The sequence below is a fragment of the Mobula birostris genome, chromosome 15 (assembly GCF_030028105.1).
Source record: "Mobula birostris isolate sMobBir1 chromosome 15, sMobBir1.hap1, whole genome shotgun sequence".
Classification (NCBI taxonomy): Eukaryota; Metazoa; Chordata; class Chondrichthyes; order Myliobatiformes; family Myliobatidae; genus Mobula; species Mobula birostris.
Genome location: NC_092384.1, coordinates 49092808 through 49118873, shown reverse-complemented (window position 1 = coordinate 49118873; position 26066 = coordinate 49092808). Strand labels below are relative to the sequence as shown.

The 26066-nt window shown below is 40.9% G+C and overlaps 1 protein-coding gene across 2 annotated transcripts in view; it reads left to right on the top strand.

Annotated features, from left to right (window-relative positions):
• Positions 1 to 26066, top strand: part of spire2 (spire-type actin nucleation factor 2) — an 87647-nt gene that overhangs the window by 17563 nt on the left and 44018 nt on the right. For both annotated transcript variants that reach the window (XM_072279175.1, XM_072279176.1), the window contains exons 3-4: positions 13606 to 13959; positions 23570 to 23647. In XM_072279175.1, the coding sequence (XP_072135276.1) occupies positions 13606 to 13959; positions 23570 to 23647 (432 nt within the window). The remainder of the gene's footprint in view (positions 1 to 13605; positions 13960 to 23569; positions 23648 to 26066) is intronic.

Below are 26066 nucleotides of genomic sequence, written 5' to 3'. Positions count from 1 at the left end.
GGGGAGGAAGAACTACAAGGCGATAGATGAAACTGAGAGGGGGAGAGGTGAAGTAAAGACCTGGGAAGTTAATTGGTGAAAGAGTTAAAGGTCTGGAGAAGGGGGAATCTGATAGGAATGGAAGATAGGGAAGGGGGAGGAGCACCAGAAGGATGGGCAGGTAAGCAGATGAGGTGACAGGGCAAAACAGGAATGGTGAAGGAGGGGAGGGGTGGGGGGCAGTTACTAGAAGTTTGAGAAACTGATGTTTATGCCATCAGTTTGGGGCCTACCCAGATGGTACATGAGGTGTTGCTCCAACCTAAGTGTGGCCTCATGTCGATAGTAGAGGAGGCCATGGATTGACATATCAGAATAACAATGGGAAGTGGAATTAAGATAGGTGGCCACTGGGAGATCCCACTTTTTCTGGCAGATGGAGCATAGATGCTCGACAAAACAGTCTTCCAATCTACATTTGGTCTCGCCGATTATACAGGAGGCCACACCGGGAGAACCAGATACAGTAGATGACCCCAACAGTCTCGCTGGTGAAGTGTCGCCTCACCTGGGAGGACAGTTTGGGGCCTTTAATGGTAGTGAGGGAGGAGGTATAGGGGTAGGTGTGGCACTTGTTCCACTTGAAGGACAAGTACCAGGAGTGAGATGGGGGGGGGAGGAATGAGTGGTGGAGGGGGGAAGATGTGCTTGATGGTGAGATCCAGTTTGAGATGGCAGAAGCTATGAAGAGTTGTGCTGGACGCAGAGGCTATTGGGGTGGTAGGTGAGGACAAGAGGGACCCTATCCCTGGTATGGCGGTGGGAGGTTGGGATGAGAGCAGACGTTGATGAGTTCTATATGGGTGCAGGAAGCAGCACCAATGCAGTCACTGATGTGTAGGAAGAGTTGAGGAATGATGCTGGTGTAGGCCTGGAACATAGACTATTCCACATAGCTGATGAGAGGGCAGGCATAGCTAGGCCCCATGGAAGTGGCCATGGTTATACCTTTGGTTTGAAGGAAGTGGCCCCACCTTCTTACTCTGACTTCTCTTCCTTTGCAGTCCTGATGAAGGGTCTCACCCCGAAATGTCGACTATTTACTCTTTTCCAAAGATGCTGCCTGGCCTGCTGAGTTCCTCCAGCATTTTGTGTGTTGCATGGGATTTTCAGCAGCGGTATATTTTCCTGTGTTTGAGAGGTGCTGCTGTGCTTTCTGTGTAATGAGTTGTGTGCTGTTCTCAGGGCAGATCCTCTCATGTGTTGACATATGGAATTTAAAGCTACTGACCCAATCCACCTCCATTCTCCTAATGAGGTCTGACTCATGGAACGCTGGTTTTTTCCTCCTGTAGCTGATAATCAACTGTTTGATTCTGCTGATGTTGAAAGAGAAGTTGTTGTACCACAGCCAAATTTTCAATCTCCCTCCTATGTGCCTATTCGTCACCACTGTTGACTCTGCCAACAGTGAATTTATATGCCGTTGACATGTATTCCGTGTGCTTTTTTTTAAAAAAAAAAGGGGCAATTAGTTCCTTAGTTATAGTTGGAATATTAACTATCTGTAAACAGACATATGATACTTGCTCTGTATGTCTGTGTTAAAATCTCATTGGACAGCAAAATCAAATACCGTGCTAGCTTCTCACACAATCTACCAGGTTCACAAATGATTTGAAAATTACATTTTGTATCCAGGTTTTAGAATCTCAAAAAAAAAATGTAGTTAATGTGTGTTTGTTGTAAATCAACCTGAATCACTTTGTATATTTATTTAATGTGTCTAAATGTATTCTGAAGACACTACGGAGAAGATCTAACCAACTCTGATAAGCAAATGAAATGTTCGTGGTGGGGAGAATATTGTTTATGACAAGCCATATAATTCTCATTAAATTGCATGATGGATTGGAATGCAATTTAGCACAAAGGAATGTTACAGCACTTGCTCATTTGCATATTGATCTTTTTAGTTGCGTTGCTTAAGCAAAATTTTAAAATGTTATCAGTAGAATAACGTTGGAACTGAGAAAACAGGTTATGGTATATTACTGTGTTCTGGACTTGCAGAGTAATATCTGTCAACAAACTTCATTGGTTCAGAATGTACTGGGGAAAAATTCCTCAAAGGTCCAGAGATCTTTTGTCCAGAGGTGAAAATACAGGTATCCACTGACTAAAGTTCTCTACTGACAAGAAATTAGTTCACTGAACCAGACCAGAATCCTGTTGATCATTGAATGGTCCTCATTTTGCTGATATGGGACTAAAACATTTATAATAAGTCTAGTTTGATGAACACTGTTTCTTAGAACCTTTGAATTGTCCCCTCCCCCTCACTTCACCTTCCTATCTGTTCTCTCGCTCCACCCAATCTTGCTAGGTCCATTATGTTTCCTTTTGATTTGTATTGATTGATGTATTGCCAACTTCCTCAACAGCCTATGTAATGTAAGCTGCAACTGCACTGCATTTCCTTCATGAGATCTGTCTCTGCCAGGTGCAAGTAACACCACTTTCTGTAAAGAGAGGCAAAAATTATTATGGGATCAAGGATAAAGAGCTAACCATTTTGTGTGAATTTTTAAAAATCTCTTCAACTGTTGCATTTTGTGGAGGAAGAAATGCTCAGCTGGAACCTGATATTTTTAACCATTTTATTATTGAACTGCCTAGCCTCCTGTGGGACAGAGATTGTGTGCTGTTCAATAGAATCATCTCATATATCACTCCAGTTCTTTCACTTAGTGGCTTCCCTTCAATAAGAGGAGATCAACCCATCCTCCTTCACTGATGCCTTTTTGTGTATGCCACACTTCATGATTTCCAAGGATCAAGACAATTGAATCGGTGACTGGAAACCAGCTAAAAGCAATGTTTTACCCTGTTGCCTTATTGTGAGAGGATTCTTCCAGCAGCTGTGTTAAGAATGTCAAGTTTTAAAAATTAACATTAGATGGTTTTTTTTATTTGAATTAGCACTTATTTCTTTGTTTCACATCAGAAATCTGAATTCATCTCGGTAGGGGTGAAAAGTGTATTGAATAAGAAAACAATGCAAATGCTAGAAATTTCAAAACTTTAGGCCCTGGGCCTTTAATCAGAACTGAAATATTGACTGTTTATCGTTCTACAGATGCTGCCTGACTCTCATTTTCTCTTTTTATGGAAAATATTCATTTTTTAGTGGAACATAAGCTTTGAGTTCCCTTGTCTACAGTAGCTCATCTTGGAAGCATTATGAAGGCACTGATCAATGGAAGCCCATCACTAGGATTGTAGCTCTTGAAGGGTAGCTGTGGAGAGAATGTTCTCTCATGTGGAAGAATCTAAAGCTTGGGGCCGTTCTTCAAAAATCAGTGGTCATCCATTTGAGGCGGAGATGAGAATTTTGTTTTGTCACCCAAGGTTGTGAATCTTGAAACTCCACCCCTCAAAGGGCACTGGAACACTTACTTTTACGACAGTAGATTTTTGATGTGAGGGGATGAAGGTTGGAGGAGCTCTGGAGCTGAGGTTACAAACAATTTGGTTATTAACTATCGAATGATAGAGTGGATTTAAATGGCTAAATAACCGCCCTTCTAATCATGTGTTCTTGAATTAGGGAACAGATTGAAGGGTCAAAACCCATATAGAATTCACAGCAAGGCTGGAATTAAAAAATGAAAACTTTTTTATATCTACCTTTTGTAGAAAACAACTGAGAAATGGAATAAAAGTTCATCTAGCCATTAATAGCAATGCAGAAGATTCAAATGCAAAACGAGGCTTAAGAAGTCAACTCTGATATTCAAAAGTAATTTTACTTCTTTTGGAAAGGGACTGTATTGGAACTGGAAAATTCTCCTTAGTTTGACAATGACTCCCTCAACATTTTCTTTCAGCTCCTCCCACTTTCTCCAAACTGGTGTAGCCACGGGCACCTGCGTGGGCCCCAGCTATGCCTGCCTATTTGTCAGCTATGTGGAACAGGTCATGTTCCAAGCCTTCTCTAGTAATGTTTCCCAAATCTTTCTGCACCCACATTGATGGCTGCATTGCTTCTGCCTTATGTACAGTACCTATACTGAGCTCATCAATTTCATCAACTTTGCCTCCCATTTCCACCCTGCCCTTAAATTCTCTCGGTTCATTTCTGACACCTGTCTCCCCTTCCTCGATCTGTGTCTATGTCTCCTGTTTATGGGGGGGGGGGGGGAACCTATGCCCTTTTCTCCATTACTTTATCTCCACCACATCTGTTCCCAGGATGAGGCTTTCTTTTCTTGGACATCAGATATCTTCCTTCAAGGAATAGGTTTTCCCTTCCTACACTGTTGATGCTGCCCTGGCCCGCTGCTTCTCCATTTTCCTGGATATCTGCACTCTCCCCACCTTCCCGCTGCCTTAACAGGGATAGAGTTCCTCTTGTCTATGCCTACCGCCCCACGAGCCTCCCCGTTCAACACATTCTCCACAACTTCTGCCATCTTCAACAGGGCACTACCATCAAACGCATCTTTACCTGCCCCCACTATCTACTTTTTGCAGGGATCGCTCCCTCTGTGATTCCCTTGTCCATTTGTTCCTCCCCACTAGTCTCCCTCCTGTCACTTAACTCTGCAAGTGACTGAAGTGTCAAACCTGCCCATTCACCTCTTGTCTCACCTCCATTCAGGGCCCCAAACAGTCCTTCCAGGTGAAGCAACACTTCACCTGTCAATCTGTTGCCATCTATTCTCTCTGGTGCTCACAATGTGGCTTTCTCTACATTAAGACCCAATGTAGATTGGAGGACCACTTTGTCGAGCTCCATCCACAAAAAGTGGGATTTCCTGGTGGCCAACCACTTTAATTTATATCCATCCCCATTCCAAATCTGATATGTCATTGGCCACTCTTGGGTTGGAGGAGCAACAGCTCATATTGCCTATCAATTTTGTTTGTACAAATAGGAAGAAAAATAGTCATGCAATTTAATCATGAAGCTGCAATTGTTTTGAAATCCAAAATTTAAAAAAAAAACCAAAGTGCTAGAAAGTTGACAAATCAGGCAGCAACTGCAGAAAGATTTTTTTCAAATTGAAGACTCCTGGGCAGAACTGGAAAAGTGAGAAAATATATTCTTTTGTTTTCCCTCTAATTACCCTGTCTAATCTATAAACATCAGGATCTCCTGGGCAACCTGTCTAAACCTCATTAAAGATAACCTGCTTCGCTAGCCATGTCTCTCTGCCCTCTTCTTTCAGTCCTGATGTTTTTAACACTTAAGCATCCTTCCACATGTACTGTCTGATCATGTGATTTGTTGCCCACTTAAACTGAGGAAGGGTCAGAGAAAGATGTCTATTTGGTAGGTACAAATTGTGACTATGTCATCAAGAACCAGTGGAGCGGTCATGTTGTTCGGATGAAAGACCGAACGTCTGTGGAAACAAATCTTCTACTCCCAGCTTAAAGAAGGCAAATGTAAAAGAGGTGGACAACAGAAGAGATTCAAAGATGTCTTAAAGGCCAACATGAAGAAATGTAACATCGACATCAACAATTGGGAAACCAATGCCAAGAACGGGAAACTCATCCATCATCCGAGAAGGAACAGCAACTTTCGAAGCCACCAGGTGTGCAGAATTAGGAGAGAAGAAAATGAAAAGAAAGGCAGCGACAACCAAAGCCCGATCAGCCACCTGGAACTACCTGCCCTGAATGTGGAAGAATTTTGAAAGCCTAGATTGGACTCGTAAGCCATTTGAGAGCCCATAAGTAGATCAACAGAATGAAGACCATCATCCTCAACCTTGAGGGATAGCCATGACGATGATCCAAATAAAGTTAAATTAAACAATTTAATCTTTAATTTTTCATTGAGAAGTCATATTGTTAGCCTGCTAGCTAAAAATAGAAGCTGTAGCTATTTAAGGATGTGAACAGGTGTGTTGTGTGTAGTTGTTTTCATTTTATGTTGACATTACGACAGATGTCAGAATCTAGGTCTAGTGTTTCAACGCCAGCCAGCTTTAGCAATAGGTTAAAAGTTGAAAAGGATTCTCTCAATCCAGACCATGCCATCTTCTCATTACTAACATTTAAAGGAACCTGAAGACCATACTCAATGTTTTATGAACAGCTACATCCCCTCCACCATCATACTCCTGAACATCCATGAACCCGTAAGCACGAACTCATTATTGTTCTTTTACATGGTTTTTTTTTCGTTTCCTTAAAATGTTATTTTTCAACTTTTGCCAAGTTATCTGTATTGTTCTGAGCCAACGTTTAAAGACTATTAACATGCCCTGAATAATTTTCATAACTTTAGATGCAGTCAATTTAAGCTTATTCTCGAGCCAGTCTATGGTCCACAGCAAGTAATGGAATACTTGGGTCTGCATTATGTGTGTTACACCTGTCCCTGATAAGTGAAGTTGTTTGCCATCAACTTTGAATGTATTATTTACTTAAAGTATGCTTGAAGTATTTGATATACAAAGAGTTTACTAGTTGCTTCTGGTACCACAGGCAAAACAAAATCTCATCAGTGACATTAATCTAAATTGAAGTGATATTCATCCCTACACATTTGAACTGCAGATCAGAATCAGGTTTATTATAGAAACATAGAAAACCTACAGCACAATACAGGCTGTTTGCCCACAAAGCTGTGCTGAACATGTCCTTACCTTAGAACTACCTAGGCTTATCCATAGTCCTCTATTTTCCTAAGCTCCATCTATCCATCCAGGAGTCTCTTAAAAGACCCTATTGTTTCTGCCGCCTCCACCACCATCGCCAGCAGCCCATTCCACGCACTCACCACTTCAAGCACTTTGAAACTATGCTCTCTCGTGCTAGCCATTTCAGCCCTGGGAAAAAGCCTCTGACTATCCACATGATCAATACCTTTCATTATCTTGTAGACCTCTATCAGGTCACCTCTCATCCTCTGTCGCTCCAAGGAGAAAAGGCCGAGTTCGCTCAACCTATTCTCATAAGGCATGCTCCTCAATCTAGGCAACATCCTTGTAAATCTCCTCTGCATCCTTCCTGTAGTGAGACGACCAGAACTGAGTACAGTACTCCAAGTGGGGTCTGACCAGGATCCTATAGAGCTGCAGCATTACCTCTTGACTCTTAAACTCAATCCCACGATTGATGAAGGCCAATGCACTGCATGCCATCTTAACCACAGAGTCAACCTGCGTAGCAGCTTTGAGTGTCTTATGGACTCGGACCCCAAGATCCCTCTGATCCTCCATACTGTCAAGAGTCTTGCCATTAATGCTATATTCTAACATCATATTTGACCTACCAAAATCAACCACCTCACACTTGTCTGGGTTGAACTCCATCTGCCACTTCTCAGCCCAGTTTTGCATCCTATCAATGTCCTGGTGTAACCTTTGACAGCCTTCACACTATCCATGATACCTCCAACCTTTGTTATCAGCAAATTTACTGACCCATCCCTCCACTTCCTCATCCAGGTCATTTATAAAAATAACAAAGAGTAGGGGTCCCAGAACAGATCCCTGAGGCACACCACTGGCCACCAGCCTCCATGCAGAATATGACCTGTCCAAAACCACTCTTTGCCTTCTGTGGGCAAGCCAGTTCTGGATCCACAAAGCAATGTCCCCGTGGATCCCATGCCTGCTTACTTTCTCAATAAGCCGTGCATGGGGTACTTTATCAAATGCCTTGCTACAATCCATATACACTACATCTACTGTTCTTCCTTCATCAACGTGTTTAGTCACATCCTCAAAAAATTGAAACAGGCTCATAAGGCATGACCTGCCTTTGACAAAGCCATGCTGACTATTCCTAAACATATTATGTCTCTCCAAACATTCATAAATCCTGCCTCTCAGGATCTTCTCCATCAACTTGCCAACCACTGAAGTAAGACTCACTGGTCTATAATTTCCTGGGCTATCCCTACTCCCTTTCTTGAATAAGGGAACAACATCCGCAACCCTCCAGTCCTCCGGAACCTCTTCCATCCTCATTGAAGATGCAAAGATCATCGCCAGAGGCTCAGCAATCTCCTCCCTTCCCACAGTAGCCTGGGGTACATCTGTTCTGTTCCTGGTGACTTATCCAACTTGATGGTTTCCAAAAGTTCCAGCATATCCTCTTCCTTAATATCTATATGCTCAAGCTTTTCAATCCACTGCAAGTCATCCCTACGATCGCCAAGATCCTTTTCAGTAGCGAATACTGAAGCAAAGTATTCATAAAGTATTCATTAAGTACCTCTGCCATTTCCTCCAGTTCCATACACACTTTTCCACTGTCACACTTGATTGGTCCTATTCTCTCATGTCTTATCCTCTTACTCTTCACATACTTGTAGAATGCCTTGGTGTTTTCCTTAATCCTGTCTGCCAAGGCCTTCTCATGGCCTTTTCTGGCTCTCCTAATTTCATTCTTGAGCTGCTTCCTGCTAGCCTTATAATCTTCTAGATCTTTATCATTACCTAGTTTTTTAACCTTTCTTAAGCTCTTCTTTTCTTCTTGACTAGATTTACGATAGCCTTTGTATACCACGGTTCCTGTACCATACCTGCCTCATTGGAACATATCTACACAGAACCTCACGCAAATATCCCCTGAACATTTGCCACATTTCCTCCGTACGTTTCCCTGAGAGCATCTGTTTCCAATTTGTGCTTCCAAGTTCCTGCCTGATAGCTTCATATTTCCCTTTACTCCAATTAAATGTTTCCCTAACTTGTCTCTTCCTATCCCTCTCCAATGCTATGGTAAAAGAAATAGAATTGTGATCACTGTCTCCAAATTGCTCTCCCACTGAGACCTGATACCTGAACAGGTTCACTTCCCAATACCAGATCACATACAGCCTCTCCTCTTGTAGGCTTATCTACATACTGTGTTAAGAAACCTTCCTGAACACACCTAACAAACTCCACCCCATCTGAACCCCTCACTCGAAGGAAATGCCAATCAATATTTGGGAAATTAAAATCTCTCACCACAACAAGCCTGTTATTATTACTCCTTTCCAGAATCTGTTTCCCTATCTACTCCTTTATGTCCCTGTTACTATTGGGTGGTGTGTATGTGTATACCTATAGAGTTATTGACTCCTTCCTATTCCTAACTTCCACCCACAGAGACTCTGTAGACAACCCCTCGTGACTTCCTCCTTTTCTGCAGCCGCGACACTATCGCTGATCAGAAGTGCCATGCCCCACCTCTTTTGCCTCCCCCCCCCCCCCCCCCCACCCCCTGTCCTTTCTGAAACATCTAAAGCCTGGCACTTGAAGTAGCCATTCTTGCCCCTGCACCATCCAAGTCTTTGTAATGGCCACAACATCATAGCTCCAAGTGCTGATCCACGCTCTAAGCTCATCCGCTTTATTCATAATACTCCTCACATTAAGATACACATCTCAAACTATCGGTCTGAGTGCGTCCCTTCTCTATAACCTGCCTTTCCTCCCTTTCACACTGTCTCCAAGCTTTCTCTATTTGTGAGCCAACCTCCCTTTCCTCCGTCACTTCAGTTCGGTTCCCACCCCCCAGCAATTCTAGTTTAAACTTGCCCCAATTATCACCGGCATGTGATGTGAAATTTGTTAACTTTACAGCAGCAATTCAATGCAATACATAATCTAGCAGAGAGGAAAAAAAAAGATAAAACACAAATAATTAAATCAATTGTGAATATTGAATAGATTTTTAAAAAAAACATGCAAAAACAGAAATGCTGTATTTTTTTTTAAAGTGAGGTAGTGTGCCTATTGGTTTTTCAGTTATTTTAAATCTTCAGCTATGAATTGCATGCTTATTTTTAAGCAGTAGTAAACTTGAGCTGCCTTAGTTTAGACCCTGCATAGGACAGACACGCGCAGGATCTCTGTGCAGCTTTTCTGCTTCATCATGACTTGGGTACACAGAGGAATCAGTTTTAAATAAGCAGATGGAATTCCCACTAAAGTCATTGTGACTGTATCCATGTAGTTTTCACCTGACACTTATGTGAGTTATGCATAGTTTTATTGACTGTTTGTATTTATTGTACATGTGTACATGAGTTGTGTCATAACAACCTCTTGTGCAATGTCAGCAAGACCAAGGAACTGACTGCAGACTTCAGGAGAGGGAAACCAGAGGTCCATGAACCAGTTCTCATCGGAGGTGGAGAGGGTCAGCAACTTTAAATTCCTAGATGTCAGTTTTTGAGAGGTCCTGTCCTGGAGCCATCACAATTGCGAAGAAAGCACAACAGCATCTCTGCTTCCTCATGAGTCTGTGGAGGTTCAGCATGTTATCGAAAACCTTGACAAACCTCTATAGATGTGTTGTGGAAAGTGTGCTTACTGGCTGCGCTGGGGCCTGGTATGGGAACACCCAATGCCTTTGAGTGGAAAATCCAACAAAAAGCAGTGGATTTGGCCCAGTATGTCACGGGTAACACCCTGCCAACCATTGAGCACATCTACATGAAACATTGCTGTAGAAAAGCAGCGTTCATCATCAAAGATTCTCACCACCCAGGCGATGTACTTTTCTCACTGCTGCCATCAGGAAGAAGGTATAAGAGCCTCAGGACTCTCACCACCAGGTTCAAGAACAGTTACTACTGCTGTGACGAAAAACCAAGTTATCAGAAGATTGATGCTGATGAGGGAGATAAGAGAGACAAAGAGAGAAGCATTCAAAATGTTAATGAGAGAGAAGAGAGATTAATGAAAAGAGACACAGTTCTGAGTATTGACAGACCGGTTGCTTTGAACCTGAACTGTTTGAAGTTTGATGGACAGGCGATACCCCAGCAGGGGGATAAAAGGAACAGGTTCGCTAAGGCAAGACACACCACGAGATCACGAGATAACGAGACCCTGGAAGTGCGGTGTGCCCCCACAAGTTTGGAGGTCTGGTCGCGGGACCGACCATAGACGCACAGGGTGAAAAGGTACGAACGGCGGGAACCTGGTGTGTGTGTCCGCCCTTGCCTGGGTGCCGGGTTCACCGCGGAAGAACGATCGTATCCGGAACGGAGGGGTCACAGTTGGTGACCTCAGAAGACATTAAAAGGGCTCGCCCGAAAGCTAACTGCGAGGAACATCAAAGGTCTGTTTGAATCAGAATTTGCATATTCGCTCGCTCTCTCTCCAACGGCACAACAGCGATGGCTGTGAACTGTACTCAGCGGAACTGAACTCTGCATCACTTGAGACTGATCATTTTACTCCTAGACTGCAATAGAGCTTGATTGATTCCTATTATCCTAGTTCTGTGTACATGTGTGTTTTATCATTGCTAACCTGTTGCATTTATATCGTTACGATTAGAGTACTGTGTTACTTATTTCTTTAATAAAACTTTCTTAGTTCCAGTAATCCAGACTCCAACTAAGTGGTCCATTTCTGCTGGTTTGGCAACCCAGTTACGGGGTACGTAACACTGCTCAACCATCAGGCTCTTGAACAAAAGAGGATAATTTCACTCGTCTATTGAGATGTTCCCACAACCAGTGATCTCAATTTAAGGATTCTTTATCTTGTTACTTCATGCTCCCATTATTTGTATTTGCATTTACAGTTTGTCTTCTGTGCTCTTGCTCTTTAATTGATCCTGTTTACAGTTGCTGTTCCAAAGGTTTGCTGAGTATGCTTACGGGAAAATGAATCTCAGGGTTGTATGTGGTGACATGTTTGTGCTCTGATAGTAAATTTTACTTTGACTTTGTAAATGACTTTCCTGTGCTGAAAGAGGGAGCTTTCACTTTAAAATTTAACAGTGGACAATGGAATAAACTTTTTTCATACTACTTAAACATTTAAGATCCTAAGGGGTATTTGAAAGGGTGGATGCTGACGAGTTTTCCCTGATGTGGAAATTGAGAATTAAGAATCATTGTTCAGGAAAAGGGAGTTATTACAGTTTGAGATGAGAAGGAACTAATTTGCTTGAGGTCATGAATCCTTGGAATGCTGTACCTAGAAAACTATGTAGGATGAACTTGGAGAGGAAACAGTTTGGCATTCGAAGGGAATAAACAAAACCAGACAGCAAGGTGGATCTGAGGCCAGGATTAGCTCGGCCATGATTCTTTTGTGTGGTGGAACAGACTGGTGGTGTTCTGCAGCTCTCACAACATCTTTTTCCTGTAATTGGGATGCTACAAGGGGAAATGAATGAAAGGCTTTAAAGTATTAATGACAATGTAGAAAATGCTGGTCCGAATGGATGATGAACCTGTGTACACTCCCTCACTTAATTTTTTATTGCTCATTTTGCACTCCTTAATTTAATTATATTATATGTAATTTATAGTTCTATGTATTGCACTGTACTGCTGCTGCAAAACAACAAATTCCACTACATATGCCAGTGGTATTAAACCTGATTCTGATTTGTCAAAAAAGAAACAGAACTATTCCCAGCCACTGTACTAGAAGAAATTTTCCTAACTTTGAAATGACAGTGTAATAAAATATAAACTTGAAAAATAGCACAATCATATTTCTGACTATAAATCTTGTAAATGGTATGCTGTAAATATTAGCAGAGATAAAAAATGTCTCTTATAGATCATGAACTGAGAAAGTCCCATTTTATGGCAACATCGACTTATGTTTATATAGTCTGTTTAACCTAATGAAATGTTGTAAGGCTCTTTAAAGTGTTACGTACCCCGTAACTGGGTTGCCAAACCAGCAGAAATGGATCACTCAGTTGGAGTCTGGATTACTAGAACTAAGAAAGTTTTATTAAAGAAACAAGCAACACAGTATTCTAATCAGAAGGATAATGAATGCAACAGTTCAGCAGTGATAAACATACATGTACACAGAATTAAGATAACAGGATCAATCAAGCTGTATCGTTGTCTAGGGGTAAATGACCAGTTTCAAAGTGACGCAAAGTTCAGTTCGCAGTAATCGCTGCCGTGGCGATGGACAGTGGGGGGAAGGAGAGAGAGAGCAAAACGAATGAATATTCAAGGCTTCCACACAGACCTTTGCAATCAGCTTTCGGGCGAGTCCTTTGTGATGTCATCTGAGGTCACCGACCGTGACCCCCTCCGTTTCCAGATACGATCATTTCTCTGCGGTGAACCTGGCACCCAGGCAAGGGTCGACACACACCAGGTTCCTGCTGATCGTGCCTTTCCACCCTGAGCGTCTAAGGCTTGATTCCGCGATCAGCCGTCCAAAAACTTCCCACTGACTTGTGAGAGACGCACCGCTTCCAGGGTCTCGTTACCTCGGGTGTCGTGTGTGCCCTGCCTTAGCGAACCTGCCCCGTTTTATCCCCCTGCTGGGGTATCGCCTGTCCATCACTTCAAACAGTTCAGGGTTCAAAGGGGGAGTCGATCTTGACAGCTCTCCTTCCTTCATTAACATCTCCAAATGCTGCTCCATTGTTTTCCTTATCTCTCTCTCTCCTGAAGACGTGGTAGACCAACTGCTGATCCCACTGGTGCCAGCCCAGGCCAGCTAACATCTTAATTTATGTGTGTTCTTGTCACAAAAGGAATACAATTTTTAAAACTGTTTTTAAAATTTAAGAATCTAATCCTACTGTTGCAATTTTATTTTTGGAGTGAGTGAGTAAAGTTCTTGTGAACTCCAATTCCTTGATTTCTTTTCTCCTTTGTTTTCCCAGATGGTGCAGTCCCTTGGATTTGCTATTTACCGAGCTCTGGATTGGGGTTTGGATGAGAATGAAGAGCGGGAGTTGAGCCAACAACTGGAGCAGCTTATTGACCAGATGGCCAACAATGACTCTGATGGCAGCAATGGCACAGCTGACGAAGGGTACAGCGGGCAGGATGAGGAGGAGGAGAGTGACGGCTCACCACGTTCCGTCAGTACTTTTGAACAAGTTATGAAGGCATGCACTAAACATTTGTTGGACCAAAGTGAAGCAGATGCACATTTTCAAGCTGTCTGCAAGGCTTTATTTGTGGAAACATTGGAGTTACAAACATTCCTAGTGAAAATTAAGGAAGCTAAAGAGGTAAGATTAGTTTTTTAGTTGAGTATGGTGGATATTTCAGTAGTTCTTGGGATGCCAGAGTACTCACCTGCAAACAATTTGTTTCAGTATAGTGCTATCACACTTTGCGTTTGGGCTTGGGAGGAATACTCCTGGACACAAAGGATCAGTGTTATTTCCCCAAGTTCTGCAAGAGTTCAAATACCTTGCCTGTACTTGTTATTAGGATTCCTGTTATTGATCGTTAGAAAAGCAGAGAAGGTTATTATTTTAATGTACATACTGCGCAGCTCCTGCAAAGAAAGGTCAACCACTGGTCACCCCTTTTTAAAAAATAATTAAATAGGTAACGGAGGTTTATGATTTGTTTTCAGTTCTGTTCATCTGTTAAATGCCAAGTCGCACAATAATTTGGAGGGCTCTCTTGACTGTTTGGGAGCTGAAATTGTGTTAGGAACGTGATAGTTTGTTGATGAGCCTTCGAGCAATGCTTAAGGTGGTGTGTCGGAACAGGTTTGAATGTTCTTTTCAGAGACCTGATGGTTTTTGTTCTGCCTTTTGAGGGTTAATGGAGAATGACATTGAAGCTGCTCAAGTCACGCTTTTCAAAAGATTAATTGTTCGCCGGATGTGAACGTTTGTTTTCAAGGCCAGTATTTGTCATCTGTGCCTAATTGCTTCCAGAATGAGGAAACCAGTTGGCAGTCAACCACCATTTAATGCATCTCGATTGCACATTAGGCGGAGTGAATGACCTGCTGGGGTTTCTAACCATTTCTTTGTAATTTGTGTGATTATTCATCCAGAGACTAGTGCAGTAACAGATTTTATTTCCTTGAATTTAATTTCCCCCAGCTGTTTGGGATTAAATGGTGGCTGCTGGTCCTGTAGCTACATATGCAGCACCATTTCCAAATGGTTCTTTCTTGAATTCAAGCCCGTGTAGTTCTTTCATATTGGGTCCAAAGTTGATGTACTTGTAATAGATGTTGATCTTACCTGCCCCTTCTCCAAACTTTACACCACCTCTACTTCCTGTATCCAGTTAGTACACCATTCTGGACATCACAAGGAATAGTGATTCAAGGTGTGTATGTCTGCCACTCCTTGCTGTGGTATGTAGCTAATTCAGTGCTTCAAGCAGTTTGCCTACCCATATGCCATCATCAATGCAACAAACACCTAAAATCTTTGAGACATGAAATGCTTGGGGACTATCAAAAAAAATGCCAGTAGGATGTAATTGTGGAAAAACTTGCATTTGATTTGCTGTTCAAAATACACATCACACACAATTCCCAGCAGATATTTGGTCTTACCTGTATTCATGCCTACCAGATGGAAGGAAACCATTCAAACCAGAACTCTAGAAACAAAATAGGGCACTTGTGTAAACACCATAAAAATGTTAATAGTTTTCAACTGCTGTGCTTATAACACATTAGTAATCATAATTTAAGGCTTGGCTATTTGATTGTGGTGATATTACTGCAGTTATCTAGTCAACATTGGCACCATTAGTGGACCCATTACAATAGTACATAGCACACCCAGAAAATCCAAGTTGACTAGTGCATTCTTTCCATATGAATAGTATTAATCGGATCACATGTCCACCTCAGTGTTTACTGTTTTGCAATGCAAAAGCTGCTAGTATTTCAGTCTGTAAAGTAGTGTTCTATAGGCCAGGCTGAACAACACTGAGTTCATCCACCTTGAATTTCCACATTCAGACTTAAAAGTAGTTTCACTCCCTCAGCTTTAGCCTCCCACGAAAGCATCTTTATATTTCTTTAATATAATGTGAGAGATGTTAGCTACCTTGCTCATACGTAAGTGCTTTTCAATACATGGTGGAGAGCCATTGCCTGGGCATGTCAGTCTGTGTGAAGAAGGCATTACCATAGAGAGAAATCTCAGGTTTGTAACCCAGCAACAAAATGCTTTTCTACTCAGGATGGTAGTAATTGGGAGTGGAATTACGGGTGATATTAAAGACTTTTACCCTGATTTTTTTTTTTTCACCAGTGATAAATGGGAGATACCAAAGAAGGATTGTAGCTTGTCGTAGTGCATTTTGTAGTCACACTTCATGCAACAACTATGTGCTGATCATGGAGGGAGTGAGTAATTAAAATGGTGATTATGAAACCAATGCCCCAAATTTGCTTCCGTCTTGTTGGAGGCCTGCTGCTGAATTTTGAAATGTAGTTAGAAATTCCGTGGAGAGATGGAGATAGGTCACTACTTCTGCCAGTCTTCTGTCCTTTTACTTTTTTTTTTTTTGCTACTTGTCACTTTGACTATTGCCCATGCTCTTTTGCTGGGGTTCCCAACCTGGGTCCACACCCTCGTTTAATGGTAAGGCTACTTGGCACTTAAAAGATTGGGATCCCCTGCTCTACCGCATGTGAGGACAAAACGCCGTCAGTTGAGCACTTGTAGGCCACAAACTTATCAATCACCCCTCAGATGCTGTTATAGGTGAACTGAAATAGTTTGATCAATGATGCAGCCATTTCTGACCATAAGCATTCAGCAGTACAGTCAGCATCATAATGAGCACCATAATCTTTGATGTTTCTTTCTTTCTTTTTAAATCTTTTTATTGAATAAGTATACAAAAAGGTAAGCCATAAAGGCACTAATACACTGTTAGAATATAATAAAATTACAGGAAATATTAATACAAAAAAATGATACAAACAATGTAATTTAAACATAACATACTAAGGTAACACAATAGTATACTAATTTTTATATCTATATATATCAATAGAGAAAAGGAAAAAAAAACCCCAGAAAAACCACTGTGCAACTAACTAAAAGCAAAGCAATGGGGTAACTTGGAACCAAGCAGAGTTTAAAAAAAACTTAAAATCACGTCCTCAATCCTGACCTCCATTTAAAAACAGTAAAAAAAAAACAAGAAGGGTATATAAATATGGAGCAAAAAAAGAGGAGAAAAAAATTACATTAAATGAAAATATTGAATAAAAGATCTCCAGGTCTGTTCAAATTTAAGTGAGGAATCATAAAGATTGCTTCTAATTTTCTCCAAATTCAAACATAATATCGTCTGAGAAAACCAAGAAAAGGTAGTTGGAGCATTAAGCTCTTTCCAATGTTGTAAGATACATCTTTTCGCCATTAAAGTAAGAAATGCAATCATTCTACGGGCTGAAGGAGAAAGATTACTGGAAATTTTAGGTAGTCCAAAGATAGCAGTAATAGGGTGAGGAGAGATATCTATATTCAATACCTTGGAGATAATATTAAAAATGTCTCTCCAAAAAGTTTCCAGAGTAGGACAAGACCAAAACATATGAGTTAAAGAGGCTATCTGCCCTGGACATCTATCACAAAAAGGATTAATATGAGAATAAAAGTGAGCTAATTTATCTTTGGACATATGTGCTCTATGAACAACTTTAAATTGAATTAGGGAATGTTTAGCACAAATAGAGGAAGTATTGACTAATTGTAAAATCTGCCCCCAGTCATCCACGGAGATGATAGAACCCAATTCCTGTTCCCAATCTACCCTAATCTTATCAAATGGAGCTTTCCTAAGTTTCATAATAATATTATAAATCATAGCCGATGCACCTTTCTGACATGGATTAAGGTTAATTATAGTATCTAAAATGTATGTAGGAGGAAGCATTGGAAAAGAAGAAAGTATAGTACTTAGGAAATTTCTAACTTGTAGATATCTAAAAAAATGTATTCTTGATAAATTGTATTTATTAGATAATTGTTCAAAAGACATAAGGGAACCATCTAAAAATAAATCCAAAAACAGTGAAATACCCTTAGTCTTCCAAATTTGAAAAGCACGATCCGTAAAAGAGGGAGGAAAAAAATATGTTTCCTAAAATAGGAATCGCTAGCCCAAATTGGTTAAGATCAAAAAATTTTCTGAATTGAAAATCTTTGCTGTTTAATAGCCTTGGTATTCTTTTAGTGTGAAGGTAACTCATTGTAGGAAACGGGCTTCTGTGAAGATGGGAGCTTGGGAGGCGGCTGTGATGCAAGATTCGTTTGGCAGTTGCAGCTGAAGTGCTTGAAATGTTGTACCTTTGTCGTTTACGTGTGAGCTAGGCCCCAATGTTGCTGTGAACAGGAACATTCATGAAGTTTCATCTTCTACTACCCATTTCTCTTCTTCCCCCCCACTGTGATTGCTGTGTCACTGCCTTTAGGGCTTGTCCCATTGAAGGAAAAGAACATTGGGTGTGGATGATGTTCAAAGTCTGAAACGTTGACGGAAAGACATCCACAAGAACAGCTGTCTACGTGGGGAACAGATCAGGTGTTAGCAGGCAGAACTTTGACAGCCAAGTTTTTTGTCATATCAGTTACTAGGTTGTCTGTTTAATTCCTCATTGCACAACAATTTTAGACTGAGTAGTCTTTTTGGAGAGCGTCTGAAGGTCCAACCACGTTGGCATGGATCTGGAATCTCAGTGGGCTGTTTAGTAAGGGGCGTTAATGAATCAAGTGAATTTTTACAAGAAATAAGTTTCATCACCAAAAGAGAAGTGTCTTTATCTTACAACTATTTATAGAATACTATAGTGATCTTGTATTTAATTGTAGGTTATTTTTATTACCTGAACATTAATTCTCAGCTGCTGCAGTCAGTATGATCATCAGGTTAGTTCAAACAGTTGAGTTACTTGTTCAATAAAATCACTATAAATACTACATGCCGATTCTGACAGCTGGCTTTGTGGGTCACACTCTTAGTCTCAATTTCTGTGGCTAGTTCAAGTCACTCCTCTAAGCACCATTTAATAAATGAAAGAGATGTGATGAATATGGACACCCTAATTTGAATAGATGACATAAATAGATTCTGCAAATTGATAATGTTGAAGAAAAAATCCCCTGGTGTTAATATGCCATGTGTCCTGGAACCAGCACGAAAGTGTCTTCACAATGAAGGCACTACAGCGCCTTACTTACAAGTTTGCATAGATTCAGCATGTCACTGAAATCTTGACAAATTTCTATAATTGTACAGTGGAAGCTATGCTAGCTGATTGCTTCACGGCCTAGTATGGAAACAAAGTCCAGAAACAGAAGACTACCGACGGTGGTTGATACAGCCCAGTCCATCGCAGGCAAAGCCCTCCCTACCATTGAGTATATCTACATAGAGTTCTGCGGCAAGAAAGCAGCATCCATTGTCAAAGCCCCCCACCATCTAAGCCACGCCCTCTTCCCGCTTGGAGCAGGAGGTACAGAAGCCTTGCCAATCCACACCACCAGGTTCAGGAACAGTTGTAGGAGTAATGTGTGCTAGCAGTCCAATAGCAATTGATTTGTCAGAGTGCGTCCCCCAGGAACAGTCCACAGAGCATGAAGTCTGTTGTTGGGCAACTACACAGATGATCTCTGTATCACCAACCTAAAATCCAGGAGATGAATGACCGTCTCATTATCTCCCATGGCCACTTACAACATGGTAAATTATCAGGGGCACTTCAAGGTTGAAAAATGGATGGGAGTAAGAACAGGAGAATATTTAAGGAAACCAACTTTTCAGTAATCGGAGCAAGGAAGTTTTTGAGAAAGTTATGGCAATGAGTTCCAGAGCATTGTGAGGAAGTGGTGGTAAGCTCTACAAACTTTCTGGATACCTTCAGACAAATGAAAGATACTAATTTCTTGGGTTTCCAAACTTGTTTGTTCCAATGAAGTGTTGCTGTTGCTCTTAACTACTCTTGCAATAGCAGCAGTTGAATAAGAATGTTTGGAACCCAGCTTGTTAAATTTTTAAGTGGACTTACTCTGTCTAATCAATTGTTCCTCCTGGAGATTTCCTCTCGGTGATATTTGAATTTCAATGAGGAGCAATGTAAAGGTATTAGAAAAATAATTGTAAATTATTGGCAATCCAATTTTCCTTATCTCCATGTCATTACCCATAAAACCAATGGCTTGATAGGGATGTCTAATATTTCTACATGGTTGCTGTATTTAAATTATTAGCAGCATTAGAGCAAACTGCAACTCTTATTCTATAACCACCAGAAGCAGAATTGACAACAGATCATTTATGTTAATAACTCTAAATAAGACTTGCAAAATAAATATACATAGAGTAAATGTAAAGAGATAAAATTACTCATTATTCTGTTAAGGAAGTTAAACAACACTGTGTAAACTGTATTCTGTGTTAATTACGTTCTTTTCATCCAGCCCATCGAGCTCATGCGTGTTGCTTGTAAATTAAAACCACACTAGTCGAGAGTTGTGGGTTTTGCAATATCACTTGTGGTAAAAGTAGAGGTTTTTCATTAATTTATTTTGGGGATCTGGACATCACTGACAAGCCAGCTTTTATTGTCCATCCTTCATTTCTCTTGAAGATGCCGATGAGTCTGCTGCACTCCTTTTAGTGAAGGTATTAATCGTATGTTTGTGTATGGAGTTCAGGTCCAGAGATGAAGAATGACAAATAAATTTCCAAGCTCAGATTATGTGCGACTTGGAGGGAAACCTACAAGTGGTGGTGGCATTTCTAAGTATCTGCTGCTCTTGCCTTTCTTGGCAGTAGGTATTGCTTTCTTTTTATTCATAAAAGACCACAGGACATAGGAGCAGAATTAGACGATTTAGCCCATTGTGTCTACCCCACCATTCAATCATGACTGATTTATTTACCTTCTCAATCCCATTCTTTTGCATTCTCAGTGTAACCATTGACACCCTTACTAATCAAGATCCTATCAACCCAATAAATATACCCAGTGACTTGACCTCCACAGCCATCTGGGGCAATGAATTCCACAGATTCACCACCCTCTAGCAAAAGAAATTCCTCCACATTTCTGTTCTAAAGGGATGTCCTTGTATTCTGTGCTGTCTGGCCCTAGATTCTCCCACTATTGGAAACATCCTCTCCACATCCACTCTATTCAGGCCTTTCAATGTTTACTAGGTTTCAATGAGATCCCCACTCATTCTTCTAAACTCTGGTGAGTACAGACCCAGAGCCATCAAACTCTCTTGGTATTAACTTTCATTCCTGGGATCATTCTTGTGAACCTCTTCTGCACCCTCTCCAATGCCAGCACATCCTCTTAAAGATGTAGGACCCAAAACTGCTTGCAATAGTCTAACTACAGTCTGACCACTCTGTAGATGGTGCACATTGTGGGCCCCTGTTAGAGAAAATAAATATTAAGGATGGTGGCTAGTGTACTCATTAAATGGATTGCTTTTTCCTGGATGCTGTTAAGTTTGAGTGGTGGGCAGTGTATTCGTTCAGCCAAACAAAGAATATTCCATCACACTCCTAATCTATCCTGAAGGATCAAATGGCTTTGAGATGTGAGAGGGTGATTCACTCACTACAGGACTCTGAGCTTCTGATCTGCTTTAGTAACCACTGAGTTTCTGATGACCCCCCCCCCACCAAGCCTATGCTGCCTTTGAATGATGACTTGGCCTTCCTTCAACCTAGCGTGCACTAGGAATGGGCCTATGGTGGACACATTAGAATTGTCATATAGATGTAAAATGGAGCTATATTTCAGAGAGTGCCAGAGTTGAGAAGGATTGCTACACTCTTTCAGGATTGACAGTTGCAGACTTTGCAAGATCAAAATGAAGACCTTTTATCGTGATTGATCTGCTCCCGGATTTCACCCTTAAAATTGCTGCATGGCAAATATCATGTCACGATGGACAGAATCTATACTGTGGCTCAGAAAAGTGCTCTTGCTGGGAGGAGGTAGTTGAAGAAAACCCTTGGCAGTGACATTCCTTATTGGAGACATCAGGGAGGCCTCTCTGATTTCCAGAATTGGATTTATCTTACAGGGTTAAGACAAATCCAATTACAGGGTTTCTAACATTCTCAGATGAGGGATATGAGGCTGTGAATTCTTGCTAGTTTTTCTCCCAATTTTACAGCAACAGCACGCAAGCCATCTTGTTACTTTGGTTCTTGGTTGAGATGTGGCCGTTTCAGCTGCTTGCTGGGATGGCAGTAGGGTTGGATCAGATGGTGAGTTTTTTTGGAACGGGGTCATATATGCACGGGACAGGTTGAAAAGTTCTTTCACCTCTATGCCTGTGAGCTCTCCTTGGTTTTGCAAGACAAACTGATCAGCCTTTAGCCTTCACTGCTGAGCCAAGCTCATTCCATCCTGGTCACCAATCTGCAGAATATGGACAATTCTAGCAGACAGTCACAAACTGAGACTGGACTCCGGATCGTTGATTTTCTACCCCCCCCCCCACCCCCACCACTGAGAACGGGCATGACTCTATCCAGGCATGGACCTGAGTCCTCAGCACAACAAAATAAAGGTCTGCGATGAGCCATGGGGTAGTTGGTTCACTTTCCATATCTTAAGAATGGTAACATAATGTGTATGAAAATTCCTTCCATTTCACAAACTGAGAAAAATAACCTTTTCGGCACCACCTTTCTCTATAAATGTCTCATCTAAAAATACCACAAACAGGGATTCTAACTGCCCTGTCCTGCCCAACTTTGACCCATTTTCAGCAATATAGTGTTATTGTTCCATGGCTCAGTACCCTCAACTTGTTTACTTCCTCATGCCTTTGACAAGGACCATGACCACCATTATTTTCCATGGTCTAACCTTTGGTTTCTCTTCCTTTGAACTGTAAGATTAATTATTCATATTTGATTTCAAACTTTACTTTCCCCCTTTTTAAAATTTGTGCTCAGCCTCTTGTTCCCTTGCCAATGTACTTTTAATATTCACTGACAATACAAGCCAACCTGTTCGTGTGCATATTGGTCCCACCTCTGTTTCATTGTAACCTACCTATCCTAAACAGATTCCACCTACTCCAGGGCTGGTTCAAGTTTCACAGGAACATTAAGGCCTCTTCAGCCATGTGTGTATATTTACACCATTCTCCTATTTCTACACTAACACATGGCATTAGAATCCAGACATCACATTTTGAGATTCTGTTTTCTCATCTTTGGTTAACTCAAAGCAAGCCTGCAGGATTTAATCCCTTTTTCTGCATGTGTTGTTGCTATTCATTTTAAAAATAAAATTTGTTACTTGTCACTGCAGCCATTCAATGATATCCTTATCCCTGGCATCAGGGTGGTAACACATCCTCCTTTCATCTCTCTTAATATGCAAAACAAATGTGTAGGAACAGTTTTACTAATCACGAGTGGGAATTTACTAATCATGAGTGTTTCCTGGTTTTTCAGGGGAAAGCAGAATATCTAGAGATTCCAGAATGGAGTTTTGTTCTGGACTTAAACTCCAAAAGACTAAAATAAGTCTAAATGCATCTTAAAATTCAGTGGCCTTGATCTAAATTATGAAATACTATCTATCATTTTCATTCTGGAATCATTTTCTGTTGAGTTTGATTTATTGATAGTTTTTCAGGGAGATGTTGTAATGATTTATTTATCATTACTAATCATCACTATTATTTATAAGCCTCTTGAGTCTGCTCCATGCTTAAATAAGATCACTGCTCATTTAATGTTGACCTCAACATCACTTTACAGCACTCTCCCCGTATCCTTCCTCTGACTCCCGTGTACTTTAAAAGTATTACTGTGGAATTTCTTTGTACCCATGTGCTAACTTGTGTTGTATTACAGTTGCTGAAGAAGATGCAGACTGGAGAGTCACAGCAGATCCCACTAGTGGAATTGGACAACCTCAACCACACAGACTGGGTGAGTTTTTTATTTGTGGATTTCAAAACTGAACATTTCAAGATCCAGATTTTTACTTCATTTGGTCAGATGACATTTCCTTTCTGAAACTTGCAAGTAAAATCTATCATTCGCACAAGTCTAAGGTTTCCTATAAATTTACATTGAATGCAGTAGTTAACTGATACTAAACTTTCTCCTTAATCCTTGTGATAAAGTCAGATAGATGTGAACTGGAGTTTAGGTCCAAAGCAGTTGAAGAAATCTGACATTTTTGAGGCATTTAACTCTACAACAGCATTTCACTAATTTTATCACTGTCTGTTTAAAACGCTATTTGGATTATTAATTGGGGAAGCAGATGGACTTTATTCTGATTTATTTGTCTTTTTGGAACCATGTTATAAATCTTAACCAAATTTGTCCCAATGATACTCAATTTAATCTCATCATTTCAGTTTTCCCAGCCTAAAACATCTCTCCGCCAAATCTAAAATCAGGTGCAGTGTACCATCACTGTTGTATTTGATCTTTCTTGTTGGACAAGCTACGCTTTTAAGGTTCCTAGCAATTTATGAAATTTAATACAGATTAGGACTATTGATTGGGTTGGTGGGTATGAGGTGGGCAGAGAGGAGCCTTTTTCTGTACTGTTAGAAAGAAGAAATAAAAGTAGGAGAGAACAAAGGCAGCACTTGGAGCATGAATATATTCAATAAAATCATGAAATTAAGAGCAACTGCACTACTCAGCAAGTCTAAGTTTCAATTGAAAGAAAAAGAAGGGGTTAATGTTGCAGATCACTAACACGTCATCAGCAGTGGGAAACACTCTTGCCATGCTTACAGACTGAGTATGCCCAGGTCCCAACAAAATATGTAACTGATCTTCTACTTCTCCTCCATTTTCCTTCTGTATCCCCTGATCCAATGACCTTCTTCCTCAATATATCAGTTTCCTTCAGTGTTCAGGAAACTATCGGTCTTTAGCGTGTACATATATCCACTCACCCAGGCACTAAGTCCAAAGGTTCACAACCACTGAGCTGCAGAGATTTCTTTTCAGGCTAGTTATTCAGGGATAGTTAAATTGATAATGATGTCCTTGATTCTACCAAGTTACTAGGAAGAGTCCCACCTCTTTTTGGGAAGGAACACTATCATCTGTTTGGTTTGGCCTATGTACAAGTGCAGAACCAAAGCAATGTGACAAAATCTTGACTGCTCACTGAAATGACTTAGCATTTTTGCCAAGAAGATGACTCAACTCCATTTAAGGCAAACTGGTTGTTTGCATTCAATAAGTAACATTTCTCTGTACAAAGTCCAAGCTAAATCATTGCACTCAGATCTGCATTTCATTACACCTGTACTTTCTAGGTAGAAACACCAGGGAAGTCCATGCAGACTTTCTAAGGAATGTATATTATCCAATGGCCTCGTTAATGGGCACACCTAGGACAGATTTGTCAGAGTTTATTGTACTGTATATGGTTTTGTTGCATAGCTTTTTGTCAAGGGTAACATCTGTAAGTGCTTGGTCTGCAGATAATTTTATTTTCCAGCTAAATAACGCAGCACAGATACTAGCTTAATCTGCTTTATGGAGGAATGTGACTTGAAGAAACAAACAACTGTATTGGCTCAAGTTTGAAAATAAAAAATGTATTTTTAAAAATCAGGTATCTGATCTGAATTTTATACATTTCCTTCCCATTGGTCAGGGATGGGTATCAATTTGAATTTGCTGTGTCAGCCAATTTTGAATGTACTGTACGAAATTTACTTTCCTGAATTTACTTAATTTGTCCTGAATGAACTAATTAATAAGCTTTGTTACGTACCCCGTAACTGGGTTGCCAAACCAGCAGAAATGGATCACTCAGTTGGAGTCTGGATTACTAGAATGAAGAAAGTTTTATTAATGAAACAAGCAACACCGTACTCTAATCAAAAGGATAATAAATGCAACAGTTCAGCAATGATAAACACACATGTACACTGAATTAAGATAACAGAATCAATCAAGCTCTATCGTTGTCTAGGGGTAAATGACCAGTTTCAAAGTGACGCCAAGTTCAGTTCAATTTAGTTCAATTCAGTTCGCAGTAATCGCTGCCGTGGCGATTGACAGTGGGGGGAAGGAGAGAGAGAGCAAAACGAATGAATATTCAAGGCTCCCACACAGACCTTCGCAGTCCGCTTTCGGGCGAGTCCTTTGTGATGTCATCTGAGGTCACCAACCGTGACCCCCTCCGTTTCCAGATATGATCGTTTCTCTGCAGTGAACCTGGCACCCAGGCAAGGGTGCACACACACCAGGTTCCCGCCGATCGTGCCTTTCCACCCTGTGCGTCTATGGCCTGGTCCCGCAACCGGCCTTCCAAAACTTCCCACCGACTTGTGAGAGACGCACCACTTCCAGGGTCTCGTTACCTCGG